At 44.5% G+C, this 21,305-nt stretch overlaps 17 protein-coding genes and 1 pseudogene across 17 annotated transcripts in view; all 18 read right to left on the bottom strand.

Annotated features, from left to right (window-relative positions):
• The window catches only part of PCDHGA12 (protocadherin gamma subfamily A, 12), an 82,322-nt gene extending 74,577 nt beyond the window's left edge, over positions 1-7,745 (bottom strand). Inside the window, 1 exon segment of the mRNA NM_001082567.3 lies at positions 5,153-7,745. Coding sequence (NP_001076036.2) covers positions 5,153-7,582 — 2,430 coding nt within the window. The 5' untranslated portion in view covers positions 7,583-7,745.
• Positions 1-17,354, bottom strand: part of PCDHGA11 (protocadherin gamma subfamily A, 11) — a 91,931-nt gene extending 74,577 nt beyond the window's left edge. Inside the window, 1 exon segment of the mRNA NM_001082559.3 lies at positions 14,664-17,354. Within this exon segment, the coding sequence (NP_001076028.1) occupies positions 14,664-17,096 (2,433 nt within the window). The 5' untranslated portion in view covers positions 17,097-17,354.
• PCDHGB7 (protocadherin gamma subfamily B, 7) overlaps positions 1-20,681 on the bottom strand; it is a 95,258-nt gene extending 74,577 nt beyond the window's left edge. Inside the window, 1 exon segment of the mRNA NM_001082570.3 lies at positions 18,050-20,681. Within this exon segment, the coding sequence (NP_001076039.1) occupies positions 18,050-20,464 (2,415 nt within the window). The 5' untranslated portion in view covers positions 20,465-20,681.
• PCDHGA1 (protocadherin gamma subfamily A, 1) overlaps positions 1-21,305 on the bottom strand; it is a 181,896-nt gene that overhangs the window by 74,574 nt on the left and 86,017 nt on the right.
• Positions 1-21,305, bottom strand: part of PCDHGA2 (protocadherin gamma subfamily A, 2) — a 173,709-nt gene that overhangs the window by 74,577 nt on the left and 77,827 nt on the right.
• Positions 1-21,305, bottom strand: part of PCDHGA3 (protocadherin gamma subfamily A, 3) — a 168,420-nt gene that overhangs the window by 74,575 nt on the left and 72,540 nt on the right.
• Positions 1-21,305, bottom strand: part of PCDHGB1 (protocadherin gamma subfamily B, 1) — a 162,383-nt gene that overhangs the window by 74,577 nt on the left and 66,501 nt on the right.
• PCDHGA4 (protocadherin gamma subfamily A, 4) overlaps positions 1-21,305 on the bottom strand; it is a 157,524-nt gene that overhangs the window by 74,577 nt on the left and 61,642 nt on the right.
• Positions 1-21,305, bottom strand: part of PCDHGB2 (protocadherin gamma subfamily B, 2) — a 153,234-nt gene that overhangs the window by 74,577 nt on the left and 57,352 nt on the right.
• The window catches only part of PCDHGA5 (protocadherin gamma subfamily A, 5), a 148,403-nt gene that overhangs the window by 74,577 nt on the left and 52,521 nt on the right, over positions 1-21,305 (bottom strand).
• PCDHGA6 (protocadherin gamma subfamily A, 6) overlaps positions 1-21,305 on the bottom strand; it is a 138,664-nt gene that overhangs the window by 74,577 nt on the left and 42,782 nt on the right.
• PCDHGA7 (protocadherin gamma subfamily A, 7) overlaps positions 1-21,305 on the bottom strand; it is a 130,203-nt gene that overhangs the window by 74,577 nt on the left and 34,321 nt on the right.
• Positions 1-21,305, bottom strand: part of PCDHGB4 (protocadherin gamma subfamily B, 4) — a 125,188-nt gene that overhangs the window by 74,577 nt on the left and 29,306 nt on the right.
• The window catches only part of PCDHGA8 (protocadherin gamma subfamily A, 8), a 120,969-nt gene that overhangs the window by 74,575 nt on the left and 25,089 nt on the right, over positions 1-21,305 (bottom strand).
• Positions 1-21,305, bottom strand: part of PCDHGB5 (protocadherin gamma subfamily B, 5) — a 114,961-nt gene that overhangs the window by 74,577 nt on the left and 19,079 nt on the right.
• The window catches only part of PCDHGA9 (protocadherin gamma subfamily A, 9), a 110,090-nt gene that overhangs the window by 74,577 nt on the left and 14,208 nt on the right, over positions 1-21,305 (bottom strand).
• Positions 1-21,305, bottom strand: part of PCDHGB6 (protocadherin gamma subfamily B, 6) — a 104,896-nt gene that overhangs the window by 74,577 nt on the left and 9,014 nt on the right.
• PCDHGB8P (protocadherin gamma subfamily B, 8 pseudogene) lies at positions 9,864-12,237 on the bottom strand (annotated as a pseudogene).

The raw sequence follows: 21,305 nt of genomic DNA, 5'->3' as shown, positions 1-21,305 counted from the left end.
ACACAGAGTAGATCCTTATATGACATGTATAAGAAAAATTATGGTGGTACCAACTTCTTTTACATACAGATTAAATTATTTTGTTTGATTCTATGGTCTCTTCAATGACAGTTTTTTAAAAACATTTTCCTGAACCAGAGCCCTTCCCATATGGTATCCAGAAGTCTCATCCTTTATAAAATATTTTTTCCAATTAGCTTTGCCATAGGCTGGCTATCTTTTGCCATCAATATTTTAGGAATGCATCCTAAACAGTATGCCCTGTTACTGGTAATTTTCCATTAAGTATGGTTTCTTAAAAGTGAACTCAAAGTGGTCGGGCATGGTGGCTCACACCTGTAATCTCAGCTATTTGGGAGGCTGAGGTGGGGTGGGTGCATCCCAAGATCAAGAGATCAAGACCATTCTCCAATATGGTGAAACCCCATCTCTACTAAAAATACAAAAATTAGCTGGGTGTGGTGGCGCGTGCCTGTAGTCCCAGCTACTCGGGAGGCTAAGGCAGGAGAATAGCATGAACCCAGGAGGCAGAGGTTGCAGTGAGCCAAGATAGTGCCACTGCACTCCAGCTTGGCGACAGATTGAGACTCTGTCTCAAAAAAAAAAAAAAAAAAAAGTGAACTCAAAGTGTAACATTAGAGGGTAACTGTGTCTCTTTCTTGAGATTTAGCCTCATCAGTTTGATCAATATCCCTTCGAAACTATGTGTTTGCTTTTCTGAACCTGACATCTTATATGAGGATAAAGCAGATTTTTACACCAGAACTATCCAATTCATGATCACAGCTATACTCTGTTACATGTCATAAAGAAAACTGATACAATTTGCTCATTTGTCATCAGCCTTATAATTCATTGAAAAGTGATCTATGAGATTAAATACGCTATAAAAGTGTAGTATAGTCTCCTCAACATTCCTATGCTATTGCTGCTTCAAAAAGCATAATACTTCTGGAATGAAAGCAGTGGAAGAATGTCTTCTGACTGATTACATTCCAATTTTAGGTACTATAAAACAGTGAAGCTACAAATTTTAAATTATAACTGAACGCTTTAACTTATTAGATGAAATGGATACATACACATCTGTCATACACATAAGAAGACAAGGAAAGTCCTTGACACAATTTTATGACTGGAATCAGAAGAAATGTAAACACATCCAAACCCATTGCCCAGTTAGTCTCAGAAAACAATCAACACATATGTTAATTACGAATCCTAAATTATCAACAAGTGTCCTAAAAATCCTAAAGCTAAGCCGTTAGTTTCAATTCTTATATGGCCCAAACCAAATAATGATCACCAGCCTTCTGGTTTCGGTGATCCATTTTCTGGTGAAATTATCTAAGATCCCATTGAAGTAAACTGCTTCTTTAAAATAAGTTTCACAAGATCCTTGTTTAGATTTCACTATGGTTCAGACAAAGAAAAAGTAACACTCACAAAATTGTCTCATATAAAAATCTTTCCCCCATCTTTTATGGCCTAAAACTGTGGCTTCTCAATCAAGAATGTGCCTAGGCACTTAAGATTTTTAAACCAGCTTTCACAAAAATTTTAGAACAGTTTTATTTCCATCCACAAATCATTCCATTATACCATATGGAGAAGCACACAAAAATCATTATTATTTTTCCCAACAGAACATCGAGTGTGCTGGCATTGAAAATATAAGTCCTTTTTTTTGTCAACCACTAAAAATGGCTACTGTTAATTAATTGCATGTTGTGAATCAGATTTTTGTTAGCCCTAGCCATCACCACGACCTTTCAAATTAGATATGATTATTCCTACTTTGCTGAAGTTCAAAGAGATTAAATAACTTGCTAAAGGTGACACAGTTAAGAATTTACCTAATTGCAAAGCTGCTATCCTTCTATGATACATCCGAAAATTCAGAATCCTGGTATCAGGTAATCCCCAGAGTACATTATTTGTTTATCCATTCATTCAACAACTATTTAATAAAGCCTATTCAGCTTAAACTGGAAACATAGTTGATTGAAGTCACTGATATTTGAGATATGGTCTAACAGTCTTGACTATTCATGCTCTAACTCTCAATGATTTGTTCCTAAATCAAGTTAGGTGAGCAGAGGTCAGAATAATTAGACCATGTTAGCTTAGTTTCCCAAGTCATTTGTTTTCCTATTATGTCTTTCTTTCTATTTGACTATATATGGGAACTGTCCATATGATAAACATTTTGGTAGTTCATACAAGATGATGGAGGAGAGAGGTTTCATTGTCCTCTATTTCTCTCAATATTACCTATAGAACACTGTACTTATTAAATTCTATTTGAAAACTAATGTAAATACAAATTTAGTATTTTTAGATAAATTCAAATACTTTCTTTCAAAAAATCACACAAGTAGAACCACACACTCTATATTTTGCCCCCTTTTTTGGTCTCAGAAGCAGCAACTGCCGCATTTTAGAGCCCTTGGATGTCTTTCATTCTCTAAGTGGTTTCCAATCTCTTTTCTGGGTTTTAACTATTGTATCTTTCAAAGTAGATAGGCAGCAAACAAAGAAGAAAGAAAAAATAATTGGGACATTATGTTTCCCTACACCTTTACAGAATTCACCAAAAGAAATCAAGCAATGCTTTTCAAAGAGTAATACACTTTAGTATTCAGTGTCTGTAACCACTCTACAATAAGCATAAAGTTCTCAGAAAACACTTGGAATCTGTGCACGTTTCAGAAATTTTCCCATAGTTGTAAAAGTTATGGGGAATTTAATGTAGAAAGCAGGCGATATTACTGCAAATTTGCCCCAGTACTAAAAAAAGCACTCAAAACACATTTTGTTAATTCTGAATATTCCACAAAGTCATCATTAGTATCATTAGTGTAGGAAATGGGCAAAAGAAATATCTAACTTGGAAACACATACAGATATCGTATTAATGAAATGCATAACAGAAGTAAAAAATAGTCTTTACCATTTTTCGTCATGGCAATACGGTATATTGTATATTTAAGTGATAAAATTTTAAATGCAGAAGAAATAAATTCACTATATTTGGAAGTTCATGAATGATTTAAAACCATGAAATGACTTGGGATACTGAGAAAGTATAAATGGACATATCCCTAATGGCCAGAAAGAATTACTGAACTTTGAAAGAAACTAAATTCACTTTATGAATTTGCTAGCCATCTCAAGTGTAGTTAAAAGCCACTCTATTTACAAAAGTTTATCAAAATTTTATTTATATTTTCCATTGAATTAGATTTCTCCCCCCTAGATAAACAGATCAGTTGTTATCAGATGGTCTACACAAAACTGCTGCATGGTCAATGGGAAAAAAATAAAAGTGGGAAAAGAGCATTATCATTGATAAATTCAGCTAGAAAATGATATAGAGTATTAACAAAGTAATTTTATAAATTGTTAATAAATTATATCTATTATATAAAATATATGTACATAAATAAGGTATGAGGGAAGGGGACTGGATTGTTGTTGGTATCTGTCACATATATATAAATTTATTGATGTCTGCTTTACGAATTCCAAGTGTACTAAGGGATATATTTCTCCAAGCTCAGAAAAAAAATTTTTTTTTTTTTTTAGAGGTGTGAAGTGGGGAATCAGGGGTCTCATAGCCTTCAGAGCTGAGAGCCCCTAACAGAGATTTACCCACATATTTATTAACAGCAAGCCAGTCATTAGCATCATTTCTATAGATATTAGATTAACTAAAAGTATCCCTTATGGGAAACGAAGAGATGGGCGGAAATAAAGGGATGGATTGAGGTAGTTATCTGCAGCAGGGGCATGTCCTTAAGGCACAGATCACTCATGCTATTGTTTGTGGTTTAAGAACACCTTTAAGCAGTTTTCTGCCCTGGGCGGGCCAGGTGTTCCTTGCCCTCATTCCAGTAAACCCACAACCTTCCAGCATGGGCGTTACGGCCATCATGAACATGTCACAGTGCTGCAGAGATTTTGTTTATGGCCAGTTTTGGGGCCAGTTTATGGCCAGATTTTGGGGGGCCTGTTCCCGACACAAAGAGACAAGCAGCAAGAGGAAGAAATGCAAGATCCTACAGGAAAAACAGAGAATACCTCTAATTTCCACCTCCCCCACAATGCCCAAGTCATCTAGTCCAGAAATCGTACTTTGTTTACACTGACAGAAGTAAGTACATTGGAATTACAAATCTTGGATATAATCCCAAGCTGGCTGTAACAGAAAGGACATAGAAATCAGCCTAAAGGGAGTCCCAAAGGCCAATCCTGGGACAATTTCAGCATCAAAATAAATAATTGATATTAACAGATTACAGGCCATTGAATAAAATAGAAAACCATGCTTCCAGAATCATAGAAACAAACATATATAGAGAATATAAAACTCTTCTTCAAGGTAGAAAGCCAATTAACAACTGTAGAAGAAACAATGGAATTATAAAATCTTCATTTGGAGGTGATTGTAATAAGTGATTAAAGCAAGTGTCATCAATGGATGAAACTAGAGGATAAAGTTTTTTTTTTTTTTTGAGATAGAGTTTCGCTCTTGTTGCCCAGGCTGGAGTGCAATGGCACAATCTCAGCTCATTGCAACCTCCACCTCCCAGGTTAAAGCAATTCTCCTGACTTAGCCTCCCAAGTAGCTGGGATTACAGACATGCACCACCACGCCCGGCTAATTTTGTATTTTTTTTAGTATAGACGGGGTTTCTCCATGTTGGTCAGGCTGGTCTCAAACTCCCAACCTCAGGTGATCCACCCGCCTCGGCCTCCCAAAGTACTGGGATTACAGGCGTGAGCCACCGCGCCCAGCCAGAAAAGAATATCTGATAAGGGCGGGGCACTGTGGTTCACGCCTGTAATCCCAGCAGTTTTCGAGGGAGAAGCAGGAGGCTAGCCTGAGCCCAAGTTTCAGATCAGCCTGCTCAACATAGTGAGACTCCTGTCTGTACAAGAAAGTAATAGATAGATAGATAGATAGATAGATAGGCAGACAGTAGGTGGCTTGCACCTGTAGTCCCTGTTACACCGGAGGCAAAGGTGGGATAATTGCTTGAGCCTAGGAGTTTGAGGCTGCAGTGAGCTATGATCGTGCCGCTGCATTCCAGCTTGGGAGACAGAGCAATTTAAAAAAAAAAAGAAAGAAGATTTGATATAAACTCACCTCAATTAACCCATGACCGTCTTTAGAAAATACCGAATCACCTGACAGCAAAAGGGGCTCGCTTTTTTCAAAGCTCTCCTGGCTGACGAGCATGTCTGCATAGTTGGGCTGGGGGAAGATCAGGTGACTCCTCCGCGAGTCCGTGGTGAGGGAAACCTCGTGGGAATAGGTCTGCAGGAAAGCCTGCACCCCGTCCACGCCCACAAAGTGCGACGCCGGCGCTCCTGTCAAGCCGCCTCCTGAAGCCTGCAGCAGGCGTGACTTGTGCCAGCGCCGCAGCCTGAGCGCCAGCAGCAAGATGACAAAGGCCAGGAAGACGCAGGAGACCGCGGCCACCGCTACCACCAGGTACAGAGTGAGGTCTGAGGTTTCAGAGTTAGCTGGAGACTCGAGGCTGCCGAGGTCCGCCAGGACTTGGGGGATGCTGTTGGCCACGGCCACGGTGAGCGTGACAGTGGCGGAGAGAGGGGGCTGGCCGTGGTCCTGGACGGCCACTACGAGGCTCTGCTTGAGCGCGTCTCTGTCCAGCAGGGCTCGCGCCGTGCGCACCTCGCCCGTGTGCAGACCGACCGAGAAGAGTCCCGGCTCGCTGGCCTTGAGCAGACGGTAGGACAGCCAGGCGTTCTGGCCGGAGTCTCTGTCCACCGCCACCACCTTGGTCACCAGGTAGCCGGGCTCTGCGGAGCGGGGAGCCAGCTCCACGCTAGTGGAACCGTCTGTGGGGAGGGCGGGGTACAGGATCTCGGGCGCATTGTCGTTCTGGTCCAGCACAAACAAGCTCAACGACACGTTGCTGCTGAGGGGCGGGTGCCCGTTGTCCCGCGCCATCACTTTCACTTGCAAGTCTCGGAACTGCTCGTAGTCGAAGGAGCTCAGCGCATACAGTACCCCAGTGTCGGAGTTGATGGACACGTAGGACGATAGGCTTGCCCCTTGGATGGTGTTCTCAGCCAGGGAATAAGTGATCTGGGCGTTCTCTTCACAGTCGGGGTCGTGGGCGGTCACAGAGACAAGGGAAACTCCTCTGGGATTGTTCTCTGGGATATAAGCGGAATAGGAGGCCTGAGGGAAGACCGGCGGGTTGTCGTTGGTGTCTGCCACGTTCAGCGAGATATGAGTTTCCGTGGATAGGGGCGGGGTTCCCCGGTCAGTGGCGGTCACTGTGATGTTGTAGCTAGGAACCTGTTCCCTATCCAAGACTATGTCTGTGACTAAACTATAGTAATTTCCGTAAGATTTTTCTAATTTAAAGGGCAGATTTCCTTGGATGAAACAGATCACCTGTCCGTTTTCCTCAGAATCTTGGTCATTTACATTTAAAAGGGCAATTAATGTCCCTCTGGGAGAGTTTTCGGGAACCGAGCTGGCGAGAGAGGTGAGGACCACTTCTGGGGCATTGTCGTTCACGTCCAGAACAGTGATCAGGACTTTGGCTCGCGCAGAATATCCTGCATTATCCATTGCTTGCACTTCCATCTGGTAGAATCCTGACTCCTCGTGGTCCAACTCCCCTATTGTTGATATTGTCCCTGAATTACAATCTAGTTTGAAAACTTGGGCCGCCTTGTCGTCCACAGACCGGAAGGAATACCTCACTTCCGCATTGACTCCTTCGTCAGGGTCGGTAGCGTTGACTACAAGCAGCTGCGTGCCCAAGGCCAGATTCTCCGGAACGCTCGCGCGGTACTCGGGCTGAGCAAACGCTGGTGCGTTGTCGTTCGCATCCAGAACCATCACGCGGATGCGCGCGGTGCCTGTGCGCACCGGGTCGCCCCCGTCGGAGGCCGTAAGGACCAGGTGGTGAGCAGCCTTTTCTTCGCGGTCCAGGGCGCGTTTCAGCACCAATTCGGGGTACTTACTACCGTCGGCTCCATTTTGCACGATCAGGGAGAAGTGAGTATTCGGGCTGAGCTCGTAGCTCTGCAGAGAGTTCTTCCCGATATCCGGATCCCAGGCGTGGGGTAGAGGGAACCGCATCTCAGTGGCTGCATTTTCACTAATTTTTATTTCTAATTCACTTTCACGAAAGTAAGGCGCATTGTCGTTAATGTCCCTTACTTCTACTTCTACTCCATATATTTTCACTTTATCCTCCATCAGAATGTCTAGATTTAATTGACACTTGATGGCCCCCATACAGAGCTCCTCCCGGTCTATCCTGCCCGCCGTGACCAAGCTGCCGCTGCGCGGGTTCAGGGCGAAAAGCTGCGTCCTACCTCTGGGGATGATGCGGACTCCGCGCTCCGCGAGCTCCCGGGGCTCCAGCCCCAGGTCCCTGGAGATGTCGCCCACCCTAGAGCCTTTCTCCAGCTCTTCCGGAACTGAATAGCGTATCTGGGTGCATCCGGTCTCCCACAGAGTCCCCAGGAGGATTCCCAGCAGGACAAGCCCTTTGTAGTCCCGGTGCAGTCGCGCAGGAATCATTCTCATCTTCCTCCAGAATTATTTTCAATTCTGCCCTTAACCACTGAAGTCAGGAGCAGTTCCTTCGCCCATAGAATGGGACAGTTGGGAAGTCAGAGCTCCTCCGTTGTTTCCACATACTCCCAGGGATGGTTCATTCCTAGCTATCTGCTTTGTGCTTCAGGCGCGTGCAAGGCGAGCAGGATCTCCGCTTTTCTCTCCCCGATTGGTGAACAGCGGCGCTCAGAGTCCTAACCAATTACTGCACAATCTTGAACTCCCAGAAAGGATATTTCGTTTTTATATCTTAAATAGCTCCACCTACTGTTCTTCAAAAGGGGATGGAACTCTACAGTATTCGCTTTAATAGAAACTTTAGTGAGCTTTTTTTTTTTCCCAATGAGCTTTTTTTCCCCAATGAGCTTTTAAATGAATTGGAAGTTTCTATAAACAATGATTTTAATCTTATAATGTTAGTGCATCTGCTTTGAGATTACTGTTCCCCCAACACACCTATTATGGGGGATGTCTCCCTAGGAGTTTCTCTTTTTGACAAATCATATAATATAATAATTTAAACTTTCTGATTCAGCTATAATTTGGGGAAAATATTTTTAAATAGATTCCTTGAACGATCCTGAATGGAAGGATTACTTTACCAGGTTGTTGACATGTAACGCTTAAAAATCAAATTTTCATGATATTATGGAAACCTAAAAATGATATGTGATTGTATACATTATCAGAATCACACTTAACAAGAACCCAAGTGAAAAAGAAACATTAATATTTTTAGCATAAAGTAGAAGCATTCCAAATTGCATTGACTGGAAATAATGGAAGTACTCCAGAATTCTATTAATACATTATATTTCAAAAATATTTATTGTTCAGGAAACTTAGTAAAAGAAAATTGGTAGTCCAAAGAATGTTACAGACTTACCTTTTCCTGGGTAACTGACCTAATTGTAATTACTGAGAATTACTGGTAATACTTTTGGAAGCCCATCAAAATATAGGGAAAAAATTCTCCCTAAGAAATAACTGGCTACGTACTTTCATGAGTGTAAATATTTATACTGTAAAGATATTTGCTAGGCATAAAATAAATAATATATTTTAAATTGGGAAGAAATATATAGGTTGCTGTGAGAAAATATCAGACATAAAATTGAGTTTACTTGAATTACAAGAATCACAAGTAAATGTAACTGAATATTATCAAATCATTACCATGTTCTTATTTTTTTAAGCTTTTTTCTCTGCCAGGCACAGTTTCAGGCAACTGTAGTCTCAGCTACTCTGGAGATTGAGGTGGGAGGATCGCTGTAGCCCAAGAGTTTGAGTCCAGCCTGGGCAACATAGTGAGACCTTAATCTCAATTTTTTTTTAAAAAAACGCATTTTCTCCATTTTCTCATGCATTTTCTTCAAAATTTATAGTTAATGGATTAAAGAAAAAGCCTTATATACTCAAATATTGATGTCCCAAGAAACATTACAGGAAAAAAATTTATTCCTCAATTAAAATATCTCAATGACAGCAGTATCATAATACCCACTTTTCACACGTGTGTGTGTGTGTGTGTGTGTGTGTGTATAAAAAATGTCTCCGGGCCAGGTGCAGTGGCTCACGCCTATAATCCCAGCACTTTGGGAGGCCGAGGCGGGCGGATCACGAGGTCAGGAAATCGAGACCATCCTGGCTGACACGGTGAAACCCCCTCTGTACTAAAAGTGCAAAAAATTAGCCGGGCGTGGTGGCGGGCAACTGTAGTCCCAGCTACCCGGGAGGCTGAGGCAGGAGAATGGCCAGAACCCGGAAGGCAGAGCTTTCAGTGAGCCGAGATCACGCCACTGCACTCCAGCCTGGATCACAGAGCAAGACTCCGTCCAAAAAAAAAAAAGTCTCCCGTAAAAATGGTCAAAATGTTTCAAAAATACATGAAAGCTAATAATGAAGTTACTGGCCCACACAGAAAGGAACAGGAAATATTAAGAGTGGGCAAACAAACCTGAAGCAATAGTAGATATAATATGTTTAAGATTTTCTTGCCAAAATATTGGTTTGAAAATTAAACCTCATCCATTTGTAAATGAAAGACATTCATTGGAACTCACGTGAGTAGGAGCAACAGAGTTAGAGCTTATCTTGTTATTCTCTTCAGTGAAGCTTGCTACCAGAGAAACTTCATTAGAAAGATCTTGTGGGGGGACTGTTTCTGGTGTCATGGTGAGAAAATTAAATCTTCTTTTTCTAGAATCCGAGGGAACATACAGATTGCAGGAATAAAGCAAAGTTCCCTCATTGTAGTTGGGAAAAACCCCTGGTCTAGTCTTAGAACAGAGACCAGGGTGAAAGCAACCCCAGGCAGAGGGGCTGGAAGAGCATCGCAGGTGCAAGGCGACCGCCAAAATCACTGCGAGGAAGAAGAGCATAGAAATCAAGGCCAAGGCCACGACCAGGTAAATCTGCAGCTTTGCTTGGGAATCAGAGGGCACAGGACTGTCATTGAAGTCTGGCAGTGCCTCCTGCAGGCTGTCTGCGAAGACTAGGTGAAGCGTAGCGGCGCAGAGAGCGGCGGCTGTCCTCCGTCACGCACAGCAACCAGCAGGTTGCCCGTGTGCAGCCCCAGGCTGAAAAGCCCGGGCTCGATGGCCTGCAGCACCTGGTAGGACAGCCAAGCGTTGTGTCCCGATTCTGCGTCCACCGCCACCACCTTGGTCACCAGGTAGCCGGACTCTGCGGCGCGTGGCACTATATCGAAGAGTGCAGAGCCATCGGGCCCCAGCGCGGGGTACAGCACCCGCGGCACATTGTCATTGAGGTCGCCCACCAACATGCGCCGGCTCATGTTGGCGCTGAGCGCGGGCGATCCCTGGTCGTGGGCCTGCATCGTGAGCTCGAAGGCGCACAGCTGCTCGTGGTCGAAGGCGCGCTGCGCGACCACCACCCCACTCTGTGCGCTCACGGACACGTAGGACGACAGTGCCCGCAGCTCCAAGTCAGTGGTAACGATGGAGTAGGAGACTTGGCCATTCAGCCCTAGGTCCAGGTCAGAGGCGCTGACTTGTGGGATGGAGGCTCCGGGAAGGTTGTTTTCGGCCACGTGGACCACGTAGGAGACCTGGTGGAAAACCGGAGCATTGTCGTTGACTTCACCAATGCGTAGGGTGAGGCTTGTGCTGGATGAAAGTGGAGGCTTGCCCTTGTCAGTGGCAGTGATGGTGACGTTGTACTCCGGGATCCGCTCCCAATCCAGGGTCCCATCTGTTACAAGCTTATAGTCATTACTGGCGGAAGATTCGATTCTAAAAGGAACTCTTTCGTTTATGAGGCATGTAACGTCCCCATTTTCTCTCGAATCTTTATCATGTGTTTTGAACAGAGTGATCACCGTCCAGGGTTCTGCGTCTCAGTTACAGAACTGGACACCGAAGTAAAAACCACGTCTGGGGCATTGTCGTTCTCATCTAGGATTTCTAGTATAATTTTACATTCGCTGGTCATGCCTCCACCATCCTTAGCTTCTACTCTCATGGTATAACTGCTACGAAATTCGAAGTCTATTAAGTCTTTGGATTTAATTTCCCCATTTTGATGGTCTAGCACAAACATATTTCCAATATCATCTCGTAGGGATTTGAAAGAGTAGGTGATCTCCGCATTGACACCCTCATCCTGGTCAGTGGCTGTCACCTTTAGTACAGAGGTGCCTGGGGGCACATTCTCTCTAAGGCTGACTTTGTATACATCCTGGCTAAAAACTGGGGCATTATCGTTGGCATCAGTGACCTCAATTTGAATTGCAGCAGTGCCAGTTAGGACTGGGTCACCCATGTCCATTGCTTTCAGGACCAGGAGATGAGAGCTCTGTTGCTCCTGGCCCAGGGGCTTCTCCAGCACTAATTCTGGAGCGTTCTTGCCTTTAGTCTTGTCCATCATCAGAGAGAAATGTTCATTAGAACTGAGCTGGTAACTCTGGAGAGAGTGAGGCCCTACATCTGCATCTATAGCAGATTCCAGGCCAAACCGAATGCCTGGAATTGCTAGTTCATTGATTTGTAAAACAATGCTATTTTGGGGGAAAATGAGGTGGATTATCATTTATATCTTCTATCATCACATTTATGTGAAAAACATTTAGAGGATTCTCTGCTACAATCTCTAAGGGTATGACACAGAGGATTTTGAAGACAGTGACTCTCGATCTATTCTGTCACTCACAAGTATGTTCCCATTCTCCGTGTTCACGGTAAAGTATTGTTTCTCTGCACTAACTCTAAGGTTTCAGGTCAATAAATCCTGAACATGCAGCCGCATGTCCTCCGCAAGGTTCCCCACCACGGAGTCCTGGACCGTTTCTTCTGGAATAGAGTAGCGGATCTGCTCCGAGGGTGCCCTGCAGAACAAAGGCAGCAGGAAAGGGAAGAGTGCTTGCCACCGCCGGGTCCTGCTTCTCTGCTTCACCCTGTTTCCCATCCTTCCCATGCGTTGCTGCAGTCTCCAAAGTTAAGAGAAAATGTTTCACAAAGTGCTTTTAAAATATTTACTTCCACACATAGAAAACTCAATGCTCCCAGTTTGAGGGCACCCCAATCCGTATGGAATCAGATTTGCAGGAGCAGAAAGCCCAAGTCTTGGCCACTCTCCAACTTGCTTCTGTGACTGAACAGAATATCGTCCTGGTAGATCCCAGGCTCCAGTTCTTGCAGCACATTGGCCAACAGCGGGGCTCTGAGTCTATTTAGAAAACTGCAGCCGGAAGCCTTTGCTAATTCAATGGGATTCAGAATTAGACAGATGTGTTGGACTAATGTATAGGAAACTAGACATTTTATGAGTTTTGGTAGTGACTGTTTTCCAGTGTTTACTACCAAAGAAGATTCCTTAGAGATGGGATCCTATAGAACAGTCATTAACCCAGCAAAGAGAATTTAAAAGTTTGTTATTTTCTAAGCAGAAGCAATGCACATATTGGAAGAACTAGGCAAAGTCTTCTCTCCTGATGTAGAACAAAAACCTTGTGGGAAAACATCCCCATCAAGTGGTATGGGAAAATTTTGACCACTATGAAATGATATGCAGTATTATTTTCAATCTGATGTGCAGATAATTTTCCTCCTAGTTTTATCAGAGAAAACTGGAGGAGCACTGAAAGCTATATAGGGCATATTCAGAATAAAGTTAGCCAAACCCTTCTTATCACTTATAAAAGAGGTTTCTGAAAAGGATTATTAAGTGTTTCATGTTTCATCATAAAGAGAATATAAAGGTATAGCCTAGTAGGTTGCCATAGGAATTAACAACATGAAATGTGATGGTGTTTTATTTTTATCCTCTATTTAATGGGACTATATGTTATACCTTAACAGAACTTTATCACTACCTCCGAATCAACATAACCCTCTTAATATCACATTTCAAAGCCAACCCTTCCTTTTTGTTCTCCACGATCTTGGGAAGTTAGTTTAGATGAGGTTTTATAATATGGAACAATCTCCTTTTCCCAGCCAAATACCTCATATCCTTTTTATTTAACTAATTCCAGTCAAAGTACAATGCCTTACATCATTTTTCTCAGTTTGGAATTCCACAAGTATAAATCCTATCCCTAGATGCTCAAAATACCTGAACATTTTTCTTGACTTCAAGAAAAATGTAGGCATCTGTTGGAAGACTTGCCTTTCCTACAGTTGAAATTATTTTTGTCCGAGCCCTAGATAGTCAGTTTACAACTAATGACATAAGGTAAATTCCTAAATGAGAAAACTAAACTTGAAAGGGAACATAAATATCCAAGTAATTTGGGGCAAATACCTAGAAGTGATGTGAGAGTGTTGACTGAATTGATTATGGAAATGATTCCTGTGATCAAAAACCCTAGATAAGTCTCCTTTCCTCATTTGGCTTTCCTAGACATTGCTTCAGATAACATGTATGTCAGGCAACTATCAAGCTTCAATAACAAGTTGGTCTGAATAAAAGAACTGAATGTACTATTTGCCATAAGAATGACCTTATAAAGAAAGAAAGAAGGAATCTATGACTCCCAAGTACACTGAAAATGAACAAAAAAATAGCCAGAAAGATACTAGCTAAATCAGTTTAATTAAAGTCCAAATACCTTCAATCTATTTATATATTCACAAACTACTCTATTTGAATAAATCTGTAGACATCTTTAGCACATTTGAAAATAGGTTTTTGAAAAGCACTGAATCAAAATCAAGTTATTTCTATATATGGATTTACTACATTAAAAAACCTTCCATACATACAAACACAGACACCAAAGTAAAAGAATAAAAGGAAATAATACCAGTTCAATAATTCAATTATTTCCTCAGAACAGTCAATGTAACTTCACCATAGTAATGGAAAAGACATCTAGAGCTTAAGAAAAAATGTGATCTAAATTTTATCTCCCAAGGAAATCCAGTAGTTAAAAGCCAGTCAATATGTCTGTGTTGATAGGATGAAGAAATGAGACAAAGTTGAAATAGTCAACAGGATCTAAGCATATTACCAGCCACCAAGAATCAAAATAAAATTGCTCAGAGAAAAGCTTACATGTATAAGTGTGTGTGCATGTGTATAGATAGATAGATGAGAAGGAGAGCTAGAGGGAGCATGCTATTAAATCAACAGGATCAAAATTTGAACATTAGCAGTAATAGCAAATAATGGTGGAATATAACTACAAATCAGTGAAGGCACAGCAAAATTGAAATGGAAATAAAAAGTGTTTGTGAATCATTAATTTGTATCTATATATAATAAATTGAGAGCCTCATACACTGATAATAGAAAAATAATACTAAAATTCAACTTACTTCAAACCAAGCCAGCATAGTTGAATGGCCCCTTTGAAATCAAAAGAAAATATGCCAAGATTGAAAAATGACTTTCACAAAAACGTTCTGAAAGATTATCGTAATCTCATGAAAGGCAAAGTAAAACTCACATGTATTGCTCTAAATATATATGAACTAAATATATGCCGCCCCACCCCCCCAAACAGTTTTCATAACAGGCTCAAAAAACATCTCCTTAAAAGACTTGTGCCAAGACACCAACAATTAGGAGGCAGAGAAATAAATCTCACCTGATTACTTGTCGGGTCACATTTGCCTAAAATGATAGCTGAGTCTTCAGCTATCAAGAGTGGCTCGCTTTTCTCACAGCTCTCCTGGCTGATGAGCGTGTCCCCATAGTTGGGCTGGGGGAAAATCAGGTGACTCTTCTGCGAATCCGCAATGAGAGAGACCTCGTGGGAATAGGTTTGCAGGAAAGCCTGTACCCCGTCCACGCCTACAAAATGTGACGTGGGCATACCTGCCAACCCGCCTTCAGAAGCCTGCAGCAGGCGTGACTTATGCCAGCGCCACAGCCTGAGTGCCAGCAGCACGATGACAAAGACCAGGAAGATGCAGGAGACTGCGGCCACCGCCACCACCAAGTACAGCGAGAGGTCTGAGGCTTCAGAGTTAGCCAGAGACTCGAGGCTGCCGAGGTCCGCCAGGACTTCGGGGATGCTGTCGGCCACAGCCACGGTGAGCGTGACGGTGGCCGAGAGAGGGGGCTGGCCGTGGTCCTGGACGGCCACCACGAGGCTCTGCTTGAGCGCGTCTCTGTCCAGCAGTGCCCGCGCCGTACGCACCTCGCCCGTGTGCTCCCCCACCGCGAAGAGTCCCGGCTCGCTGGCCTTAAGCAGGCGATAGGACAGCCAGGCGTTCTGGCCTGAATCTTTGTCCACCGCCACCACCTTGGTCACCAGGTAGCCAGGTTCCGCAGAGCGGGGCGCCAGCTCCACGCCAGTGGAGCCGTCTGTGGGGAGGGCAGGGTACAGGATCTCGGGCGCATTGTCGTTCTGGTCCAGCACGAACAGGCTCAGCGACACGTTGCTGCTGAGGGGCGGGTCCCCGCTGTCACGTGCTATCACTCTCAGTTGTAAGTCTCGAAACTGCTCATAGTCGAAGGATTGTAGGGCATAGAGAACACCAGTGTTGGAGTTAATAGAGACATAGGAGGACAGAGGCACCCCCTGGACAGTGTCATCCGTCAGAGAGTAAGTGACCAGGGCATTCTGTTTGCTGTCCGGGTCGAGGGCGGTCACTGAGAAGATGGAGGCACCCCTGGGGTTGTTTTCGGGAATGTAGGCAGAGTAAGAGGAGTGAGGAAAAACGGGAGGGTTATCGTTGTCATCTGCCACATTCAGCCAGATATGAGTTTCTGCAGACAAAGGCGGGCTTCCCTGGTCTGTGGCTGTCAACGTTATATTGTAGCTCTGGACCAACTCCCTGTCCAGCACTCTGCTTGTTATCAATTTGTAATAATTTCCATAAGTCTTTTCTAATTTAAAAGGCAGGTGGTTAGGAATAAAACAGGAGACTTGACCATTTTCTCCAGAATCTTGATCTTGCACATTTAGAAGAGCAATGACTGTACCTGGAGGAGAGTTTTCCAGAATTGAATTAATAGAAGAGGTGATAGTTATTTCTGGAGCGTTATCATTCACATCCACAACAGTGATCAACATCGTCGTGGTGGTAAAGAGACCTCCACCATCTTGGCCTTGAATTTCCATCTCATAGAATCTATATTTTTCAAAATCCAGAGACCCCCGTACTTGAACTTCTCCAGTTTGTGAATCCAATTGGAATATTTCAGAAGCCTTGCTTTCCATGTTCCGAAATGAATACATTACTTCCCCGTTGATTCCCTCGTCTGGATCCGTTGCATTAACCATCAGCACCCGAGTTCCGGAGCTGATGTTTTCTGGAACACTCACGCGATATACGGACTGTGTAAACATTGGGATGTGATCATTTACATCGAGGACCACCACACGAATGGGAACTGCGCCCTTTCGGATGGGATCGCCTCCATCTAAAGCTGTGAGGAGGAGCAGGTGAGCAGCCTCTTTCTCTCGGTCCAGGCTTCCCTCCAGTACTAGCTCTGGATTCTTGGCCCCATCCGTTCTGCCCCGCAGTTGCAAGGAAAAGTAATTATTAGGGCTGAGCTGGTAGCTCTGGAGGGAGTTCACGCCCACATCTGGATCCCTAGCATTAGGAAGAGCAAATCGCGCCCCAGGAATTGCGTGCTCACTGACTTTTATCTCCACTTCGTCTTCCTGGAAGCTGGGGGCGTTATCATTAATATCTATTATTTCTACCTCCACTCCGTAAATCTTCAAGGTGTCTTCCACGAGAAGTTCCATATTTAAAAAACAGGAGGACACCGTCTCACAGAGCTCCTCCCGGTCTATCCTGCCTGCCGTGATCAAGCTGCCGCTTCGCGGATTCACAGCGAAAAGCTGTGTCTTCCCTCTGGAGACGATGCGGACTCCGCGCTTCGCCAGCTCCCGGGGCTCCAGCCCCAGGTCCTTGGAGATATTGCCCACGAAGGAGCCCTTTTCGGTCTCTTCTGGCACCGAATATCGGATCTGCCTGGCCCGGAACCCCCGCAGCGTCCCCAGGAAAATGCACAGCAGCAGCAGCAGCCGACTGCGGTCCCCGCGCTGTAGCCGATTCGCCATGGCAGGCTCTAAGCCGATATTCCGCGGTTTCTCGAGCTGGTTGGTTGTGAATCGGCTTATGTATCTATGAAGTCCTAGGCCGACTACATCCAAAATATATCAGAAAGCGAAGGAAAATACTTCTAAGTCTCCAGTGTCAGGATCTGTGAGTATCCATCTCATTCCGCTTTGTGTGGTAGAGGGGGGGGAGGGAGGGACTGAATGGCGCGCAGCTTCCCATTCCCTGATTGGTGAGCAGCGGCGCCTAGAGCCCATTCTTATTATTGCAACGACTAAGAAATTCCAGAAGAAATGATTACGCTCACCTTTGTGAATCACACGTATTTGTAGAGCTTAAAAACGATGATACACAATACTTATATTATGTGACGTTAAAACTTTACCAAGAACACCTGCGAAAGGAGTAATTATTAAAAGGGCTTGCTTAATTTTTAAAAAGTTTTCAAAATATTACTGGAGCTGAAAACTTGTAGGTTGTAGTTGGTTCCAATTGATTTTAACCGACTGAAAGGAACGACATTTCTGGAAGTGGAAATAATACGGTCCCGATAAAATCATCAGGTAGGATGCCTAACTATAATTCTTACAAGGTTCCTTTATTGAGTAAATGAAGATGAAATACTTGAGAAAAATTGAGTAGCATCAGGGTTTCAATTAAAATACCATGCCGTAAAAATATACCTGTATTTTATATTTTTAACCGAAAGGTATTTTACTTCATAAAAATGTCATCGGAGATTACCCATGTAGTTTGCTTTAAAATGTCTTTGAATAGTAGGAAGACTGAGGCATTTAATTTAAACTTTTGTTTTAATAATGATAACCATAAATTTGACCTATATTTTGCGAACTCTATGAAGAAGTTATCTAGAATCTTAAAATAATACCACTATATTGGAATATATTGGCATATTGTAATATAAAAAGGATTAAATACATTTTTAAATACTTACCTGTTTAAGAATCTTCTTATCTGCTTCAACGCTGGGAGTTAAAATGCTAGCCAGTAGCATGCTATCTTTGTTGAGGTTATCTTGTGTGGCTGGACAATGATCAACAGATGCGAAAAAATTAAATTCTGGATTCATTTGATCCCCAGGCACACAAAAATTATAGGCATAGGGCAACGTTCCCTCACTGTAGTTGGGGGGACCCACAGGTCCGGACTTGGAGCAGAGAACTGACTCAAAGCAGTCTCCTGCAGTAGGGCTGAAAGACTGTCGTAGGCGTAGAGCAATAGCTAGAATCACCGCGAGGAGAAAGAGCACAGAAATCAAGGCCAAGGCCACCACCAGGTAAAACTGCATCTCAGCCTGGGAGTCAGAGGGTGTGGGATGGTCGCTGAAATCCGGCAGTACCTCTTGCAAGCTATCTGCGAACACCAGGTGCAGCGTGGCAGTGGCTGAAAGGGGTGGCTGTCCTCCATCTCTTACAGCGACTAGCAGGCGCTGGCGGACCAAGTCCTTGTCACCCAAAGCACGCACCATGCGCACCTCGCCTGTTCGCAGCCCCAGGCTGAAAAGCCCGGGCTCACTGGCCTGCACCACGTGGTAGGACAGCCAGGCATTGTGCCCCGAGTCGGCGTCCACGGCCACCACCTTGGTCACCAGGTAGCCCGGCTGCGCGGCCCGCGGCACTGTGTCGAAGAGCGCGGAGCCGTCGGGACCCAGCGCAGGGTACAGCACCCGCGGTGCGTTGTCGTTACGGTCGCCCACCAACACGCGCAGGCTCACATTGGCGCTGAGCGCGGGCGAGCCCTGGTCGCGGGCCTGCAGCGTGAGCTCGAAGGTGCGCAGCTGCTCGTGGTCGAAGGCGCGCTGCGCGAACACCACCCCGCTCTGCGCGCTCACGGACACGTAGGACGACAGCGTTCGTGACTCCAGGTCGCTGGCAATGAGAGAGTAGGAGACACGGCCGTTGGGCCCGAAGTCTGGGTCAGAGGCACTGACTTGCGCTATGGAGGCACCCGGCTGGTTGTTTTCTGGCACGTGGACCAGGTAGGCTGACTGTCCGAAAACCAGCGCGTTGTCATTGACGTCAGTAATGTGCAGGGTTATGGTTTTGCTGGAGGATAGCGGAGGCTTGCCCCTGTCGGTGGCTGCGATGGTGACGTTGTACTCTGGGGTCTGCTCCCGATCCAGGGCCTCATCTGTTACTAGCTTGTAGTAATTATTAGAAGAAGAATGAATCTTAAATGGAACACCTCTACTTAAACTACACCTGACTTCCCCATTTTCCCCTGAGTCTCGGTCCCGTGTTTTGAAGAGGGCAACAACCACTCCTGGAGGGGAATCCTCCATAATCTGATCAGAGAGTGACGTGATGATTATTTCTGGGCTGTTGTCGTTTTCGTCTACAACTTCTACAATTACTTTACACCGTGTTGAGAGAGATCCTCGGTCTTTTGCTTCTATGTTCATCGTATATCTTTCTACTTCTTCAAAATCCAAAGGCTGCTGAGTTAGAATGTTTCCTGTAGTGTAATCCAGAGAGAACACGTGCTGAGCTTTGTCAGCCACACCAAAGAAGGAATAAGTGATCTCTGAGTTGATGCCCTCGTCCTGGTCAGTGGCCTTCACTCTCAGGATGGAGGTGCCTGGAGGCACGTCTTCCCGAAGGCTGACCCTGTACACGTCCTGGCTGAACACTGGGGGGTTGTCATTGGCATCTATTACCAGGATTCTTATCTGAGCAGTACCGCTTCTGGGAGGGTCCCCACCATCTAAGGCGGTCAGTACCAAGTGGTGAGCGCTCTGCGTTTCTCGGTCCAGAGTCTTCTGCAATACTAATTCTGGATATTTGCCACCATCAGGATTGTCTTTCTCCACCAATGAGAAATACTCGTTAGGACTTAGTTGGTATTTGCTCAGCGAATTCATACTGATATCAGGATCTTCTGCAGACTCAAGAATTGTTCCCATCCCCAGGCTGACGGATTCACTGATTTCTAAGTTTATTTCATCTTTCTGGAATTGAGGGGCGTGGTCATTAACATCCTCAATCACCACAATGATATGAAAAATATTTAAAGGATTTTCCACCACAGCTTCCAATTGCAACTCACATCTTCTTCTCTCTTTGCATATTTGCTCACGGTCTATTCGGTCCTTCACAAGTAAGTCCCCGCTCTGCGCGTCTACGCTGAAGTGCAGCTTCTCCGCGCTAACTCGCAGCTCGCGAGCCGACACATCCAGGACACTAAGCCCTAGATCCTTAGCGAGGTTCCCCACCACCGAGCCCTTGGCCAGCTCCTCCGGAATCGAGTAGCGGATCGGCTCACACAGCGTGGGGTAGAACAAAGGCAGCAGCAAAGGAAATAGTACCTGCCGCGGGCCGGCCCGGCGCCTCTGCGCGCAGCTCCCTCCCATCGTTCGCTCGGGTTCTCGCTGGGTCCCCGCTTTTCCAGTTGGAGAAAGTGCACTCTACTGCGCTAAAAGAGCATTCGGCCCAGGACAGGAGGAGTCCCGGGTCTCGGAGCTGGCAATCTGGTGTGCTGGGCAAGGTCTGCGCAGCCGGGAGCCTCTGTGTGGGAGCTGGTTTTCTTCTTTCTGTTGTTGGCTGCGCAGGGAATCCCAGGCTAGGGGCTGAGGGATCCCCGGCGTCAGCGCTTGCTCTGCACTGGCCGACGGCGGCGCCCAGAGGCTCTGTGTGGGACTGCAACTTGACTTTTCTCTACCTCTTTCAAGGAATTTTTTTTTAACTACGAGTTGACAGCCAAAATATTTTAATCTTTTTCCTCAGTGATTCCTTTTACATCAGGAAATATATTTCCACTTGGTCATAACTATCATATCTTTTTATTTACTGAATTTACATATATCTTGAATAAATGAATATTTTTTCTTCAAAATTTAAAAAGGCACAAAAGAATATAGCATGAAGGTTTATAGGTCTCCTATCCCACGGCCCATTGCCATCCAATTCCTCCATCCAGAGGAAGTCATTCTTGTTCCTTTTAAGAGTAATTATCTATGAAGCTGGAAGTACTGAAGATAAGCAACAAATTTTTTTATCTTCAATTCTAGCCTATATTCACCTAGAAAGTAATAATTCCTTATTTCATACTTAAGTACTGGAATGCAATCATTGCCCTAGTCATTACCATCATCCAGGGTGTCCTGTATTGCTTTTAAATAATTATAATCAAAATATTTTCTCACAATAGCTACAATGTCAAGAGCAGTTTTTAAAAAAAAAAAAAAACCCTGT

Source organism: Pan troglodytes, chromosome 4 (genome assembly GCF_028858775.2).
Source record: "Pan troglodytes isolate AG18354 chromosome 4, NHGRI_mPanTro3-v2.0_pri, whole genome shotgun sequence".
NCBI classification, from domain to species: Eukaryota; Metazoa; Chordata; class Mammalia; order Primates; family Hominidae; genus Pan; species Pan troglodytes.
Note: the sequence above shows the minus strand (reverse complement) of the source record. Positions and strands in the feature narration are given on the sequence as shown.